General features: G+C 44.5%; 1 protein-coding gene and 1 pseudogene across 2 annotated transcripts; both read right to left on the bottom strand.

Annotated features, from left to right (window-relative positions):
* Positions 1 to 4959: 4959 nt before the first annotated feature.
* LOC112931570 (U6 spliceosomal RNA) lies at positions 4960 to 5058 on the bottom strand (annotated as a pseudogene).
* Positions 5059 to 5064: 6 nt separating this feature from the next.
* LOC112931497 (sialic acid-binding Ig-like lectin 13) lies at positions 5065 to 14618 on the bottom strand. 2 transcript variants are annotated; one of them, XM_026014218.2, is made up of 9 exons: positions 14463 to 14617; positions 14014 to 14397; positions 13546 to 13824; positions 13310 to 13357; positions 8988 to 9245; positions 8622 to 8906; positions 8243 to 8342; positions 7794 to 7875; positions 5065 to 6358 (listed from the first exon to the last, which is right to left on the bottom strand). In XM_026014218.2, the coding sequence occupies exons 1-9, from the start codon at positions 14512 to 14514 to the stop codon at positions 6134 to 6136; spliced, it is 1713 nt and encodes a 570-aa protein (XP_025870003.2). In that variant the 5' UTR covers positions 14515 to 14617; the 3' UTR covers positions 5065 to 6133. The 2 variants fall into 2 exon arrangements, with proteins under 2 accessions (XP_025870003.2, XP_072613770.1); XM_072757669.1 differs by lacking the exon at positions 13546 to 13824 and having other exon boundaries at positions 14463 to 14618.

Below are 14618 nucleotides of genomic sequence, written 5' to 3'. Positions count from 1 at the left end.
TTTTTTAAAGATTTTATTTATTTATTCATGACAGAGATAAAGAGTCAGAGACACAGGCAGAGGGAGAAGAAGGCTCCATGCAGGGAGCCCGATGTGGGATTCCATCCCACGACTCCAGGGTCATGCCCTGAGCTGAAGGCAGATGCCCAACTGCTGAGCCACCCAGGTGTCCCTAGTCATTCAATAATTTTATACATACTCGGTACTCATCACCCTTATTGTGTATCTTAACCCCCATTCTCTGTTTCACTCATCCCCCTACCAATTCCCTCATTGCAACCACCAGTTTGTTCTCAATATTTAAGAGTATTTTTTGTCTTTTTATCTTTGTTTGTTCATTTGTTTTGTTTCTTAAATTCCACATGAGTGAAATCATATGGTATTTGTCTATGTCTGATTTATTTCACTTAGCATTATACCCTCCATGTCCATTCATATTGTTGCAAATGGCAAAACCTCATCCTTTTCTATGGCTGAGTAATGTCAGTATGTATATGTATACATATACCACATCTTCACCCATTCATCTATCAATGGACAAATGGACACTTGGGTTACCTATATGTCTGGGCTATTGTAAATAATGTAAGCATAAGGGTGTATATATCCTTTTGAATTAGCGTTTTTGTTTTCTTTGGGTAAATATCCAGTGTAGAATTATTTGGTATATTATAATTCTACATTTAATTTTTTGAGGAAACTCCATACTGTTTTACATAGTGGCTTCAGCATTTTGCATTCTCTTCATAAGTGCACAAGGGTCCCAATTTCTCCACAACTTTATCAACCTTATTTTTTTCTGGTTTTGATCTTGATTAGCATTTCTCTAGTGACTAGTGATGTTGAACATCTTTTCATATGTTCACTGCCCATTTATATATCTTTGAAGAAATGTCTATTCAAGTCCTTCACCATTTAAAAAAATTGGGTTATTATATTTGTTGTTGAGTTGTAGGACTTCTTTCTATATTGTGGATGTTAATCCTTTATCACATTTCTGATTTGCAAATGTTTTCTCCCATTTTGTGGGTTGCCTTTTTACAATGTCAATAGTGTCATCAGAAAAAAAAATTTCAATTCTGATGAAGTTCAACTTACCTTCTTTTTCTTTTGTTGCCTGTGTTTTGTTGTCATATCTAAGGGATATTGGTCTGTAGTTTCATTTTCTTGTGGTGTCTTTGGCTTTGGCATCAGGATAAACTCTTCATGGAATGAGTTAGGAACTATTCCCTGCTCTTTGATCTTTTTGGGAAGAGTTTGAGAAGGGGTGGTATTTATTATTCTTTCTTATTATTTTTTTCTGAAGATATTATTTTAAAGTAATCTCTACAGCCAGTGTGGGCTTGAACTTACAACCCTGAGATCAAAAGTCACATGCTCTACCAATTGAGTCAGCCAGGCATCTCTAATTCTTCTTTAAATGTTTGGTAGAATTCACCCATTGAAACCATCTGATCATGGGCTTTTCTTTGTTGAGAGGTTTTTGATTACTGATTCAACCTTACTAATTATAGGTCTATCAGATTTTCTATTTCCTCATGATTGAATCTTGCTAGATTATTTGTCTCTAGGAATGTGTTCATTTATCTAGGTTACCCAACTTGTACAATTGTTCATTGTACTCTCTTATAATCTTTTTTATTTTTGTAAAATCAATAGCAATGTCCTCAGTTTTATTCCTCATTTTGTAATTTGAGTCTTTTTCTTTCTTAGTTGATCTAGCTAAGTGTAGGCCAATTTTACTGATCTTTTTCAAAGAACCAACTTTTGGTCTTGTTGATTTTCTCTATTGTTGTTCCATTCTTTTTCAATCATCTCCATTTTAATCTTTTTATTTCAACCCTTCTGCTAACTTTGGGTTTAGTTTATTCTTCTTTGTCTGGTTCCTTAATAGGTGAAGTTAGGCAGTTAATTTGAAATCTTTTTCCTTTCCTAATCCAACCCATGGGAAAATGCAGGGCTGAGGGTGGGGGTCAGTTAGAGAATGCAGCTTGTCTGAGGAAGTTGATCTCAGAAGATATATACATGCTGTGAAGATGGAGAAAGGGGACACTATCACTATGAGATAGAACCATGTGAATGAAGTAGGGAGAGCACAACAGGGCATGGAATGTTCAAGAAGTGGCAAGAATGTGACTGAGAGAAAGGGATGAGGCGGTAACAGTGAGATTGTGGAAATTCTTGAGTAGCTCTCACTGGAGTTGGCCCCTCATCTGGAGGGAGAGGGCAGACACGAAAGGGTATTTAGCAGGGGAGGAACAGATGGTCTGATGGGGAGCCAAGAGGCTGGGTAGGTGGCTATTTTAATGTTCTGGAGGAATAAAGGTCAAGACCTGATCCGGACATGCAGAGGAGGGGACAGGTCAGGAACTTGGTGACTCATGAAGACTGGCAATGAGAGAGAGAGAAGTGAAACAAAACTCTGGCTGTGAAGACTTGAAATAAGCCTTATACTTCTCTTTTGTTCATTTGTACATGAGTGGCCTTTCCCTGAGAACACAGAGTCACCCACCTGATCAGGGTGGGGTGGAAAACTCGACATCATGTATCTACAGGTTGAAACCTAGAGATTGTTTGACCAGTTGAATGATGACCTGGGCAGCGTTTGGCCCTTGGCTGAATGCATGTTGACCAGGCTCCCAGAGCCGTTCACTGCACACTGGGCACAGTGCTGCCCTGTGTACATTAATTCAGTGTGTTCTTAAAACCACCAAGTGAACTAGGGAGTGTTGTTATCCTCATTTGACAGAGGAGCAAGTGGAGGTAGCAACAGGTTAAGTGGTGAAGTGGATGTTTGAATTCTGGCAGAATGATTTTGAAGAACTTTAATTATTTTTTTTTAATTAAGGGGTAAGTCACATAACATAAATGATTTTATGAACATTTAGTGAACATTTAGAGGCATTTAGTACATTCACAATGTTGTGTAACCACCACCTCTATCTGATTTCAGAACATTTTCGTCGCCCCAAAAAGAAACCCTACACCCATTAAATAGTCACCCTCTCCACAGCTAATCTGCTTTCTGTTTCTATGAATTTACCTATTTTGCATATTTGATATAAATGGAATCATACAATATGTGAGCTTTGTGTCTGGAGGATTTCACTTAGCATATTTTTGAGGTTCATGCATGTGGTATGTATCAGGGCTTCAGTCTTTTTGTGGCCGAATCATATTTCATTATGTGGATAGACCATATTTTGTTTATCCATTCATCCATTGATGGGCATTTGAGCTGTTTCTATCTTTTGGCTATTATGAAGGGGCTTAAACATTTAATCACTGTCCCTTACCCCTTTTACAAAGACCAGTTAGATGGTCTCTAGACCCACTGATTAGAGATGGATAGGGTCTGTGGGGGGTTCCAGAGGAGGGAGTTCCAGAATCTTTCCCAGGATGGCAGGAAGGGGTGGAAGAAGGCTTCATGCTGGAAGTTGGGCCAGGACCTGGTAGTTGCCTTTTGGGGCACTTTTTACCATGGCCAAGGGGACCTCCTAGCCTCCAGTGGGGGAGGAAAAGATGAAGACTCACCAGATTCAGGAAGTGGTTCAGACAGTGGCCTCTTGGAGGAACAGGCAGAGAGGAGCCTAAACTGGAGTCTGTGAGGTTGAAGAAGAGGAAGAGGCCTGTTTCACAAGATCTCAGTGAGTATCAGACCAGAAATTGTGCCCTGACGGGAAGTTGCAATTAGTGCAGGCATGGGAGCATTATATTCTCCTTGCCAAGATGGCGGTTATCAGGGGCCATGCCCTCAGATGGACTTTCCCACATCCTGGATGGAGAACGGAGGGAAGAACCAGACTTGAGGGAAGATATGGAACTAGTATGGGATGCATTGAAAGTGAGGAGCCTATGGTGCTTCAGGGAGAGATGTACAAGAAGACATAGGAATTTGGAGTCCAGAAGAGAGCCCTGGGCTGGCAATACAAGCTGGAGACTCCAGCAGAGCCCAGGAACATTGTCCCCTTGCACTCGAGTGCAAGACATTTCAGAGGTTTACTGAGCTCAGTTCATGTGCTGTGTCCAAGGCTGGGCTTTGAAAACATAGGGCCGGTTATAGTGCTGTCCCTGCCCTGGGGAGCTTATAGTCTGATAGAAATCAGAGTTAGATAATTATGAGGATAATATTTTTAAAATATCTTTAAAAAAATCTTATTTATTTGAGTGAGAGCGCATGTGAGAGTGGGGGTGGGCAGAGGGAGAAAGAAAGGGAGAGAAGCAGAGTTCGCTGTGCATGGAGCCCAGTTCTGGGCTTGGTCCCAACCCTGAGTTTATGACCTGAGCTGAAAGCAAGAGTTCTATGCTTAACCGAATGAGCCATCCAGGCACCCCATCTTTAAAAAAAAATCTTAATGTAAATTTTGTTAAAGAGTACTATTCATACAGAAAAGGGCACAAATCACAAATATTTCACTCAGAAATATTTCAGAGAGTAACCACATCCGAGCAGTTGGACTCACCCAGATCAAGATACAGATCTTTACCAGAAGAGTCCAGGAGGTCTCCACTGGCCCCTTCCTGTCACTACCCTCCAACAGTAACCAGCATCTGGACTTCTAAAACCAAAGATTAACTTTGTCTATTTCTAAACTTTATATCAAAGATATCACATAGTGGGGACTCTTGTGTCTGCATTCTTTCACTCAACATTATGTTTGTAAGATTCTCATGTGTTGTATGTTTTTATTTGCTTCTTCTACTGCATGGATACTCTGCAGTCTATCTACCTGTCTTACTGTTGATGGGCATTTGGGAAGGTTCCATTTTTCAGCTGTGGCAATCAGAACTGCCATGAACATTCTTGTACACATTTGGTGAACGTTTGTAGGCACTTCTGTTGGAGACACACCTTGGAGTGAAATTGCTGGCTCCTGTGCTCAGTGTTAGTAGAGAGTGACATTTGTCCAAGTGGTTGTGCCAATTCTCACTCCTCCTACCCTTAGTAATGCATGAGAGTTCCAGTTGCTACATATCTTCATTAACCCTTTATATTCTTGCACAGGGGCTAACCTTCTCTGCATCTTTCCAATTTTTGTATATGTGCTGCTGAAGCACATTTGATATGCTCTAAGAAAAAAATCTTTATTGTGGCAAAGTATACATACCATTTGTTGTCATAAATGTACAATCAATGGCTTTAGTATGTTCACATTGTGCAGCTGTCACCATTATCCATCCCTAGATGGATGAAATTCTGTACCCATTAAATATTAACTATCCACCCACACCCCTAACCTCCCAACCCCTTGGTAACCTCTATATATTATTCCTTTTTATTGCTTTAAAAAACAACATAAAATTTACCATCTTAAATATTTTTAAGTGTATGGTACAGTGGTGTTAACTATATGCACTTCATTAAGCTCTAGAAAAGTCTTCATCTTGCAGAACTGAAACTCTGCCTACTGAAAAGTAGCTTCTTATTTCCCTCATCTGCTGTTTCTAAGAATTTCATTACTTTAGATACTTCATATAACGAGAACCATGCAATATTTGTCTTTTGGGGATGGCTTATTTCACTCAATGTAATGTCTTCAACACTTGATATTCTTTATATTGTTTATATTATTTTAGCCAATGTGGTGGCCATGCCATGGCACAGTATTGGGGTTTTTATTCACATTTCCTTGACAGCTACTGAAGTTAAACACCTTTCTATGTACCTATTGGCCCCTTGAATATCTCACGTTTTTTATTGGGTTGCCTGCCTTTTTTGTTGCTGATTTTTGGAAGATCCTTGTATATTCTTTTTATACTGTGGATGAATCGTTTGTTAGATATATGTATTAGGAAATACCTACTCCCACCAGAGAGTTACATTAACACAAGATATATCTAACAATGAAAATGGTACATTTTTTCTCCCACAGAACAATGTTCCTAATGAATATTATCCCCCATTTTACAGAGGAGGAAACACAGGGAGGTGAAGTGGTTTGCCAGCTGTTTGAACTTAACTGTGACTTTCAGCCACTCCAAGGAGTGTCACATTCACATTTATAAACTTTGGTTCAGAGGGTAGTCAATTCATAGAGAATCAGTGCCTGACATGCATTTTTTCAGAGATGTCCTGCCCAGTCAGAGCTGGCCTTCCCAGTGGAAGCGGAAGGGGGGAGCGGGTTGGGGGTTGTCATTTCTGCATCTTGATCTCTGCATACTCAGTTGTCTCTTGGTCCTGAAAGTTGTGTGGCTTCAGCCCATGGAAGCGGAGATTGGCGTAGTAGAGCTCCTGATCCTTCTCCGAGGGGGAGGTGGCCGCAGCTTGGGGCAGGGGCTTTGAGGGGCTGTCTGACCAGGGTTTGCTCAGGTGATCCTGAGTGGAATGAGGGAAAAGCATCGGAGCTGGCCTTTGGGTCTGGAGAAGAGAAGTGGGGTCTGGAGGTCACTTTCTCATTTAGCCACTTCATGCCCATTTCCTGAACATTCATTTATCCATCAATCCATCCATCCATCCATTCATTCATTCACTCTTTCATTCATTTGTATCTTTAACAAATTTTCATCACAATGGCATTGAATCCTTATAACTCCCCCACTCTCCGGTGGATGATATAACTGTTATCCTCATTTTACAGATATGAAAATAGAGTAAGCAAATTCAAGAAACTTCAGCACACACGATCTCTGACCTCAGCCTCTCAGGGCAAGGAGAGAGTATCAAATTGCTATACACACGTACACATGCAAATGATCTAATTGCAATTTGTGATCTGATGCATAGAAGCAGGGTGCCATAAGTGTGGGTGAGAATCACAGAGACCCTCCCTGTCTGCCCGGGGCTCACAGGGTGCTGAGGATAGGCCTTGATTATTACAGGAAGGCATGATGACAGTCTGCCTGCATAGGGGAGGGAATACTTAAACTGGAGCATGAAAGGGGATTAGGGTCTGGCCAGTGCAAATGGGGGGGTCACAGGAAATTATGCATGCAAAGGCACAAAGTCACAGAGAATAAGCTTTGCCTGGGGATAAGGAGCTAATTTTGTGGTCAGGGGCAGGAAGTGGGCTGGAGAACTCGGGAGGGGACAGATCACAGAACACCAGACTGAGGAAATTGGACTACTGTCCAATACGGTAGCTCCTAGCCACATGTGGCTACAGAGCAAATGCAATGTGGCGATTCTGAAAGGAGGTGTGCCATGAGTATGAAATAAAACCTAGATTTCAAAAATTTAGTACCAAAAGAAGAAGAAAGAATGTAAATTATCTCATTAACAATCTGTACATTGATTATTGATGAGATGACAGTGAAATAATATTTTGAACATATTGGGTTAAATAATATATTACATTAAAATTGATCTCATGGTTCTTTCTACTTTTTAAATGTGGCCATTAGTAAATTTTAAGCTACGTATGTGTCTCACATGATATTTCTGTTGGACCATGCTGGTCTAGATAGTGGGAAGCAAGCACAGGGGTGGCAGCTGTTTGGGGGAATTTCTTGCCCAAAGATTGGGAGGAGAGGTGGAGAGATGGAGTGGTGGAGGCAAGACCAGTGACCCAGAAGGGAGACAGTAAGGGCTCAGTAGGGAAGGGGCTAAAAGGAAAAAAGCTTTGCTAAAAGGGAAATGAGTGAGACTCGGTCCATCACTGGCTGTGGTAGGTGGAGGAGAGGGGAGAGGAAAGGATGGCTCTCAGGTCTCTGAGTTGAGTGCAGCCAGAAATCCTGAGGAAGGACTGAATTTGGGAAGTCGGTGAGGGACTTATCCTTTGGCATGCTGAATGAACTGCCCCATGGCTCATCCCAAGACACCAGATAGAAAGATGAAAGATGCCCTGGCCACTCACCTGGGAGACGGTATCCAATGCTGGATGGACGCCCTGACTATGTGCTGTTTTCTGGGTTGATTTTTGCCTGTAGGTCTTCACTCTGAGGAGAGAGATCAGGGCCCTTCAGCCTGGCTGCTCACTGCTGGGAGCCTGGAAGGATAACTGAGGCAGAGCATGAGGGATGCTGTCTGGCTGCAGAGACCAGGAGGAGACCACGTGTTCCCTCCTCCTGATGGCGGGAACCCCATGTGGGGGAACAGACTACTCCTAGCCACAGCCATGATGTCAGGAGGCTAAATTCCTGATGTTGCTTCAATGAATTGCATCAGGATGACGAATTGCCTCCTCTCTGGCTTCATCACCTAGTCAGGTTTCTTTAGCTCTGTGCTTTGAGTATGAGGGATTCCTTGAGTCCCCTCCCCACCCAACCTCATGAGGCCTTCACCCAAACCGGGGCCACCACTCACGTAAAGAGGATGATGAGGCAGAGACAGAGAACAAGCAGGGCCATGACACCAGCTCCCCAGATGGCCCCCCGAACCACACATGTCCTGGGCCCCAGTCTTCCTGCAGGTGAGAGATCTGGGGTAAACTCCAATCCCACTAGGCAGGCATCTGAGCATCCAACCTTCTGGAATCCATGGCCCAGGGCTGTGCCCACTTCTACCCAGGGCTGGCTTCTTTGTCTCCCACCCCTCTATGTGATCCTAGCCTCTGACAATCTATAGACAAATCTGACCTCAAGTGCCCTTTTGCCTGAGTCAGAGCCACTTCTCTCCTCAATGTCTTCCAGAATCCTGGATCATACTACCCCCTCCCTGGGCATTACCCTTATACCCCCCTGACCTGGCAGCAGCAGAATGGTGGTGCTCTGTTTCCCATGCGAATTCCAGGCTTCACAGCTGAGTCTGAGGCCTGAGTCCAGCGGCCCACTGAGGCTCATGTTGCTGTTGGCCCAGGGCCCTGCAGCACTGGAGGTGATGGTCAAGGAGGTGTTGCTGTAGTTCCCCTCCAGCAGCTCCTCCCCCAGCTGCCAGTGCAGAGAGGGGGGCAGCTGGGATTGAGCAGAACAGTGGCAGTGCAGATCCTTACCCTCCCAGGAGCAAGAGGGACCAAATAGCTTTGGAGGGTCTGTGGGAAGACAGGAGAAGGATCAGAGGAGGCCGCTCTCCCCAGGACCCAGGCAGCCCTTGCAGGTGTGTTCCAACTCACTCTTCACAAGTAGACTCAGGGATGCTTCCAGGGAGCCCAACATGTGCTGAGCTCGGCAGATGTATTTCCCATGATCCTCCAGTTCCACCCGGGGAAACTCCAGAATCCCAGGATTTGAGGGTTGTGAGGACTTCAGGGTCAGGCTACCCCGGGTCCAGCTCACCCTGGCAGGAGGGTTGCTGTCACCAATACAGACCAGATACAGAGCCTGGCCCTCCTGAAGTAGGAGAGACGAATTGTTCCCCAGAGCCTCAGTTCCTGGCAAGACAGAGAGAAAGTTAAGCCCTGGTTCTCACTAGGGGTATTCTCTCTCTGTCTCTCGGTCTCTCTCCTTTCCTCACATCATGTAAATCTGTCTCTTCTCTTCCACCACATGACTGGACCCCATGATTATGGAGTCAGCCCAAGGGGACAGGGTTGGGAGCAGGTGCTATAGCCTTTCCAAGAGGCCCTTGTGCATTCAATCTTTCTTTGTTCACTAAGATCTGTCTAATTTAGGTGTGTATGAGAGTTCACAGTCTTGTGAGTGAGATACCCCAAATCAGGCATCAAAGAGCAGTCTGATGTGTTTTGTGATGGGGGTACATTGGGCTGGGGGAACCTTGAGGATGGGAGTTCAGTGAGACTGTCAGGGCAAGAAGAGCTTCCTGGAGGAGGAGAGACTAAAGTGGAGCATGAGATGGGTGGGGACCTGACATGGAAGGACATTGCTGAGGCAGGCACAGAAAGTGCAGCTGTACCTAGGGTGTGAAATGGCCCTGCATGCTCAGGGAAAAAAAACAGATGGTCCTGTAAGGCTTGAGTGAATGTTTATGTTTGGGTTGACCTGTGAGTGTTGACCTATGAGGCTACTGAGCATTCAAAAAATAATATTAGATTGGAGAAAGACCGAGATATGAAAGGAAATATTGATATGTGTACAGTGGTTTACTGGTAAATGTTAACAACCAATTCATTAAGGAGTGGGAGGGAAGAAAAAAGTTCTGATTTGCAATATTTGCCAATTTCCTTAGCGTAAACACTTACCTCTTGGCCAATTTCAAGCATCCAACTAGATGTCACTGAACCCAGAATTGGGAAAACATGTACAGAGTTGACTCTTGCCAGCCATCAAGAGCCAACTCCAGTATGCCACTGAATGCCAACATCTCCCCTCAAAAAAACATGTTTTTGTCTAACAAACACCATGTGCTGAGTCAAAAGGCCATTATTAAGCTGGAAATAAATCCTTTCAACTAACACACAGCTGATTTCCTTACTATAAAAATAGCTTTTCCAAATCATTAAGAAAAAGTCCACAAAGAAATACAATTGATTCTTAAACATAATGAAAGATACACAACCTGTTTACAAAATGATAATTTAAGTTAAAATGACAGTGAATTTACTTAAGACATCGGCAGGGACGAAAATGTTCAGCAGGTTGATATTATAAACAGAATAACTTCCATGCAGCATGACTTGGCAGTATCCATTGAAATTACAAACGTACCCTTTGATTTGGGACTTTTCTAGAAAATTATCTTGTAGACACATGCACATATATGGGGTATGTTTGTACAAGTTATTCGTTGCAGTATTATTTGTCTTTTTTTTTTAATTAATTTTTATTGGTGTTCAATTTACCAATATACAGAAAAACACCCAGTGCTCATCCCGTCAAGTGTCCGCCTCAGTGCCCGTCACCCATTCCCCTCCAACACCCGCCCTCCTCCCCTTCCACCACCCCTAGTTCGTTTCCCCGAGTTAGGAGTCTTTATGTTCTGTCTCCCTTCCTGATATTTCCCAACATTTCTTCTCCCTTCCTTTATATTCCCTTGCACTATTATTCATATTCCCCAAATGAATGAGAACATACACTGTTTGTCCTTCTCCGATTGACTTATTTCACTCAGCATTATACCCTCCAGTTCCATCCACTTTGAAGCAAATGGTGGGTATTTGTCGTTTCTAATTGCTGAGTAATATTCCATTGTATACATAAACCACATCTTCTTTATCCATTCATCTTTCGATGGACACCGAGGCTCCTTCCACAGTTTGGCTATTGTGGCCATTGCTGATAGAAACATCGGGGTGCAAGTGTCCCGACGTTTCATTGCATCTGAATCTTTGGGGTAAATCCCCAACAGTGCAATTGCTGGGTCGTAGGGCAGGTCTATTTTTAACTCTTTGAGGAACCTCCACACAGTTTTCCACAGGCAATATTATTTGTCTTAACAGAAGTCGGGAAACACCATGGCTTTCCACCAATGGGGACTAGTTAAGTAGTTTATGGTATAATATACTTCTAATTGGAAGACCATGGAGTCATCAGTAGGAGTGAAGTTTTCCTATGTACTCATAGAGACAATAATGTATCAACATCACTTACTTAGTTGGAACAAGTGCATCATGGCGATTAAGACTTTCAACGACAAGGAAAGCCAAGTGAGGGCTTTATGGAAACTCTCTGTACTATGTAAACCTAAAATCATTCCACAATGAAAAGTTTATTAAAAAATAATAGCTAAGAGAGGGGCACCTGGGTGGCTCAGCCAGTTAAGTGACCAACTCTTGATTTAGGCTCAGGGTCCTGGGATCAAGCCCAGTCCAACGTCAGCCTCTGGGCTCATTGGGGAGTCTGCCTGAAGATTCTCTCCCTCGCACTCTGCCTCTACCCTTAAGTGTCCATGCACTCTCTCTCTCTCTCAAATAAATAAATAAATAAATAAAAATTTAAAATATAGCCAAGTTAAATAGGTCCATTGAAAAAAGACAAATACCATGTGATTTCACTCATGTGTAGAATTTAAGAAACAAAACAAGCAAGTAAAGGCAAAAAAGAAAGAGAGAGAGAGAGAGAGAGAGAGAGAGAGAGAGACAAATCAAGAAACAGATGCTTAACTATACGGAACAAACTGATGGTTTACTGGAGGGGAGGAGTGGGGGATGAGGGAAAAAGGTAGAGGGAATTAAGGAATGCACTTGTGATGAGCACCAGGTTATGTATGGAAATGTGGAATCACTATATTATATACTTGATACCAACATTGCACTGTATATTAACTGGAATTTGAATAAAAACTTTAAAAAATGGGATGTCTGGGTGGCTCAGCAGTTGGGCACCTGCCTTCGGCTCAGGTCGTGATCCCGGGATCCAAGATCAAGTCCCGCATCAGGCTCCCTGCGAGGAGCCTGCTTCTCCCTCTGCCTGTGTTTCTGCCTCTCTCTTTCTCTCTGTGTCTCTCATGAATAAAGAAATTTAAAAAAAATTTAAAAAATTAAAACAAGGGATTCCTGGGTGGCGCAGTGGTTTGGCGCCTGCCTTTGGCCCAGGGCGCGATCCTGGGGACCCGGGATCGAATCCCACGTCGGGCTCCCGGTGCATGGAGCCTGCTTCTCTCTCTGCCTGTGTCTCTGCCCCCTCCCCCTCTGTGTGTGTGTGACTATCATAAATAAATAAAAATTTAAAAAAAAGAAAACAAGGCAGGTCAGTGTATATAGTTTGGTGTGTACATATGTGTGTGTTTTAAAACATAGATGTGTAGATTATATTTGGAAAGATAGCCAAGAGGGGAGGTACATAGCTACTGGACGCTATTTTATTTTTATTCAGTTTTGCTAGGGACTAGATTGTGTTCCCTTCAAGCTTATATGTCCAAATCCTAACCCCCAATATGGTGGTATTTGGAGGTATTTGAATGGGCCTTTGGGAGGTGATTAATGTTAGGTGAGGTCATGGGAGTAGGGGCCTTAGGATGGGATTAGTGCTTTTATATGAAGAGACATCAGAGAACTCTCTCTCAGTTGTGTGAGAGAAAACACTGCCAGAAAGCAGCCATTTGCCAGGCAGTGAGCTCCCACCAGAAACCAAAAGGGCTGACACCTTGATCTTGGACCTGCCAGCTTCCAGAAATGTGAGAAATAAATAAACCCCTCAGTCTGTGGTATTTTGTTATGGCAGCCCAGAGCAGACCAAGACACGTTTTATGCTTACTGTTTTAAACAATAACACTATAATGTGGAAGGAAACTGCAAGAGTAGGCAGGGTCCAGATCCTAAGGGGAATGGGGCAAGTTTTGGGAGAGAGCATAGCTGGGGGATGGTCAAACCCATTAGGCATGGAGACCCATTAGGCTCTCACCCATTGAGAACAGGGTCAGGTGTGGGGAGAAGCCAAGTTGTAAGCTGAGGAGCTAGTGGGGTGCTTCCCACCTCTGCTGCCCCTATACCTGGCCTAAGCTTTTCTCCCACCTGAGCTCTGAAACCCCAGTTCTGCTCTGAGGGGCGGAAACAGACAACACTTGTACCACAGTCTGAGAGGAGAGGTTGTACCTTACCTGTGCCTTCTCTTTGAAATATACTGATGGTCAGGTTTTGGAGGGCATCTGGACAGAGAGACAATTGCTTTCAGAGGTAGGAAGGTAGCTGTGGGCACTCCCCCCAGGAAGTTTAGAAATAGGAAAGTGGTGGAGTCAGGTGTTTTCTTTCCTTTCCCTTAGGACTCCAGACTCTGCCTCCCCCTCCCCAACACTCACTGCTCTCAGTGACCCTGGCATCCTGGCCTGGGACTCACAGGACACGTTGAGCTGGATGGTCCTCTCTGTGCTCACACCACCTCTGGGGAAGGTCACTCGACAGGTAAGGTTGGTGCCGTGGTCCTGGGGCCTTGGTGTGAGGGTGAGTACAGAGGAGTGGGGAGTCTTGGAGCCCCAGGAGGTGAGGGCAACCCCGAACCAGGAGAATGTGGGGGGTGTCCCCCTTTTACAGACCCATGGCACGCTACAGGTAATGTTCTTGGGGTCGCCAGATTCTAGAGGTCCCTGGATGTGGATGTCAGGTGTCTCTGTCAAGGCTGAGGAAGAGAGAGACAGAGATCCTGGAGATGGTACCTGAGTGTGCCCTTAGAAGCAGCCTCTACCCGCAGGCCAGCTGTCTCCTCCCCAGACAGGATGGAAATTAGGGATCCCCTCCTAGCCCTGCCACAGGAGCCCTCAGGACCCATACATGTGGCATTTGTCCTTTCCTTGGCCCCATTTCTTACCCGTCACATGCACGGAGAGCTGGTTCTGTAGGTAATTATATCTCACATAAGACCCTCTCTCCACCCTGAAGAAGTATGTCCCCGAGTCCCTTCTCTGTGCATCTTTGATCTCCAGGGAGCAGTCATATTCCAGGGGGTTTCCAAGGAGGCAGAATCGGTCCTGGGTCCCCTCCTGTACTTTACGATGTGGGTTGTTTGTGGCCACTGGAGCATCCTGGGACGTAGAGGCCCCTTCCCGGAACCAGTAGCCGTAAGCAGGGTTATTGGCAGTATATCCATTTGCGGGGTAGAAGAATTTGCAGGTCACCCGTACACACAGGCCCTCCTGTACCTTCACGCTCTCTTCCACTTGTAGACGGAAACGCGAATCCTGAGCCAGGGACCCTGCAGGGAATTGAGGGTCAGTGGCAGCCCCTGCCCACCTGGCCTCCTCCCCTTGGCCCACTCACCTGTCCACAGCAGGGGAAACAGCAGTGGCAACATCTTTGGGGTAAGAGTCATGGTGCGTTGGTATCACAGGACAGAGAGGAAGCCCCAGTAGGAAGCCAAGGGCTGATGTCTGAAAGGTGACTGACCACAGAAGGGGAACTTGACGGCATGGCCCT

The sequence above is a fragment of the Vulpes vulpes genome, chromosome 1 (genome assembly GCF_048418805.1).
Source record: "Vulpes vulpes isolate BD-2025 chromosome 1, VulVul3, whole genome shotgun sequence".
In the NCBI taxonomy this organism is placed as follows: domain Eukaryota; kingdom Metazoa; phylum Chordata; class Mammalia; order Carnivora; family Canidae; genus Vulpes; species Vulpes vulpes.
Note: the sequence above shows the minus strand (reverse complement) of the source record. Positions and strands in the feature narration are given on the sequence as shown.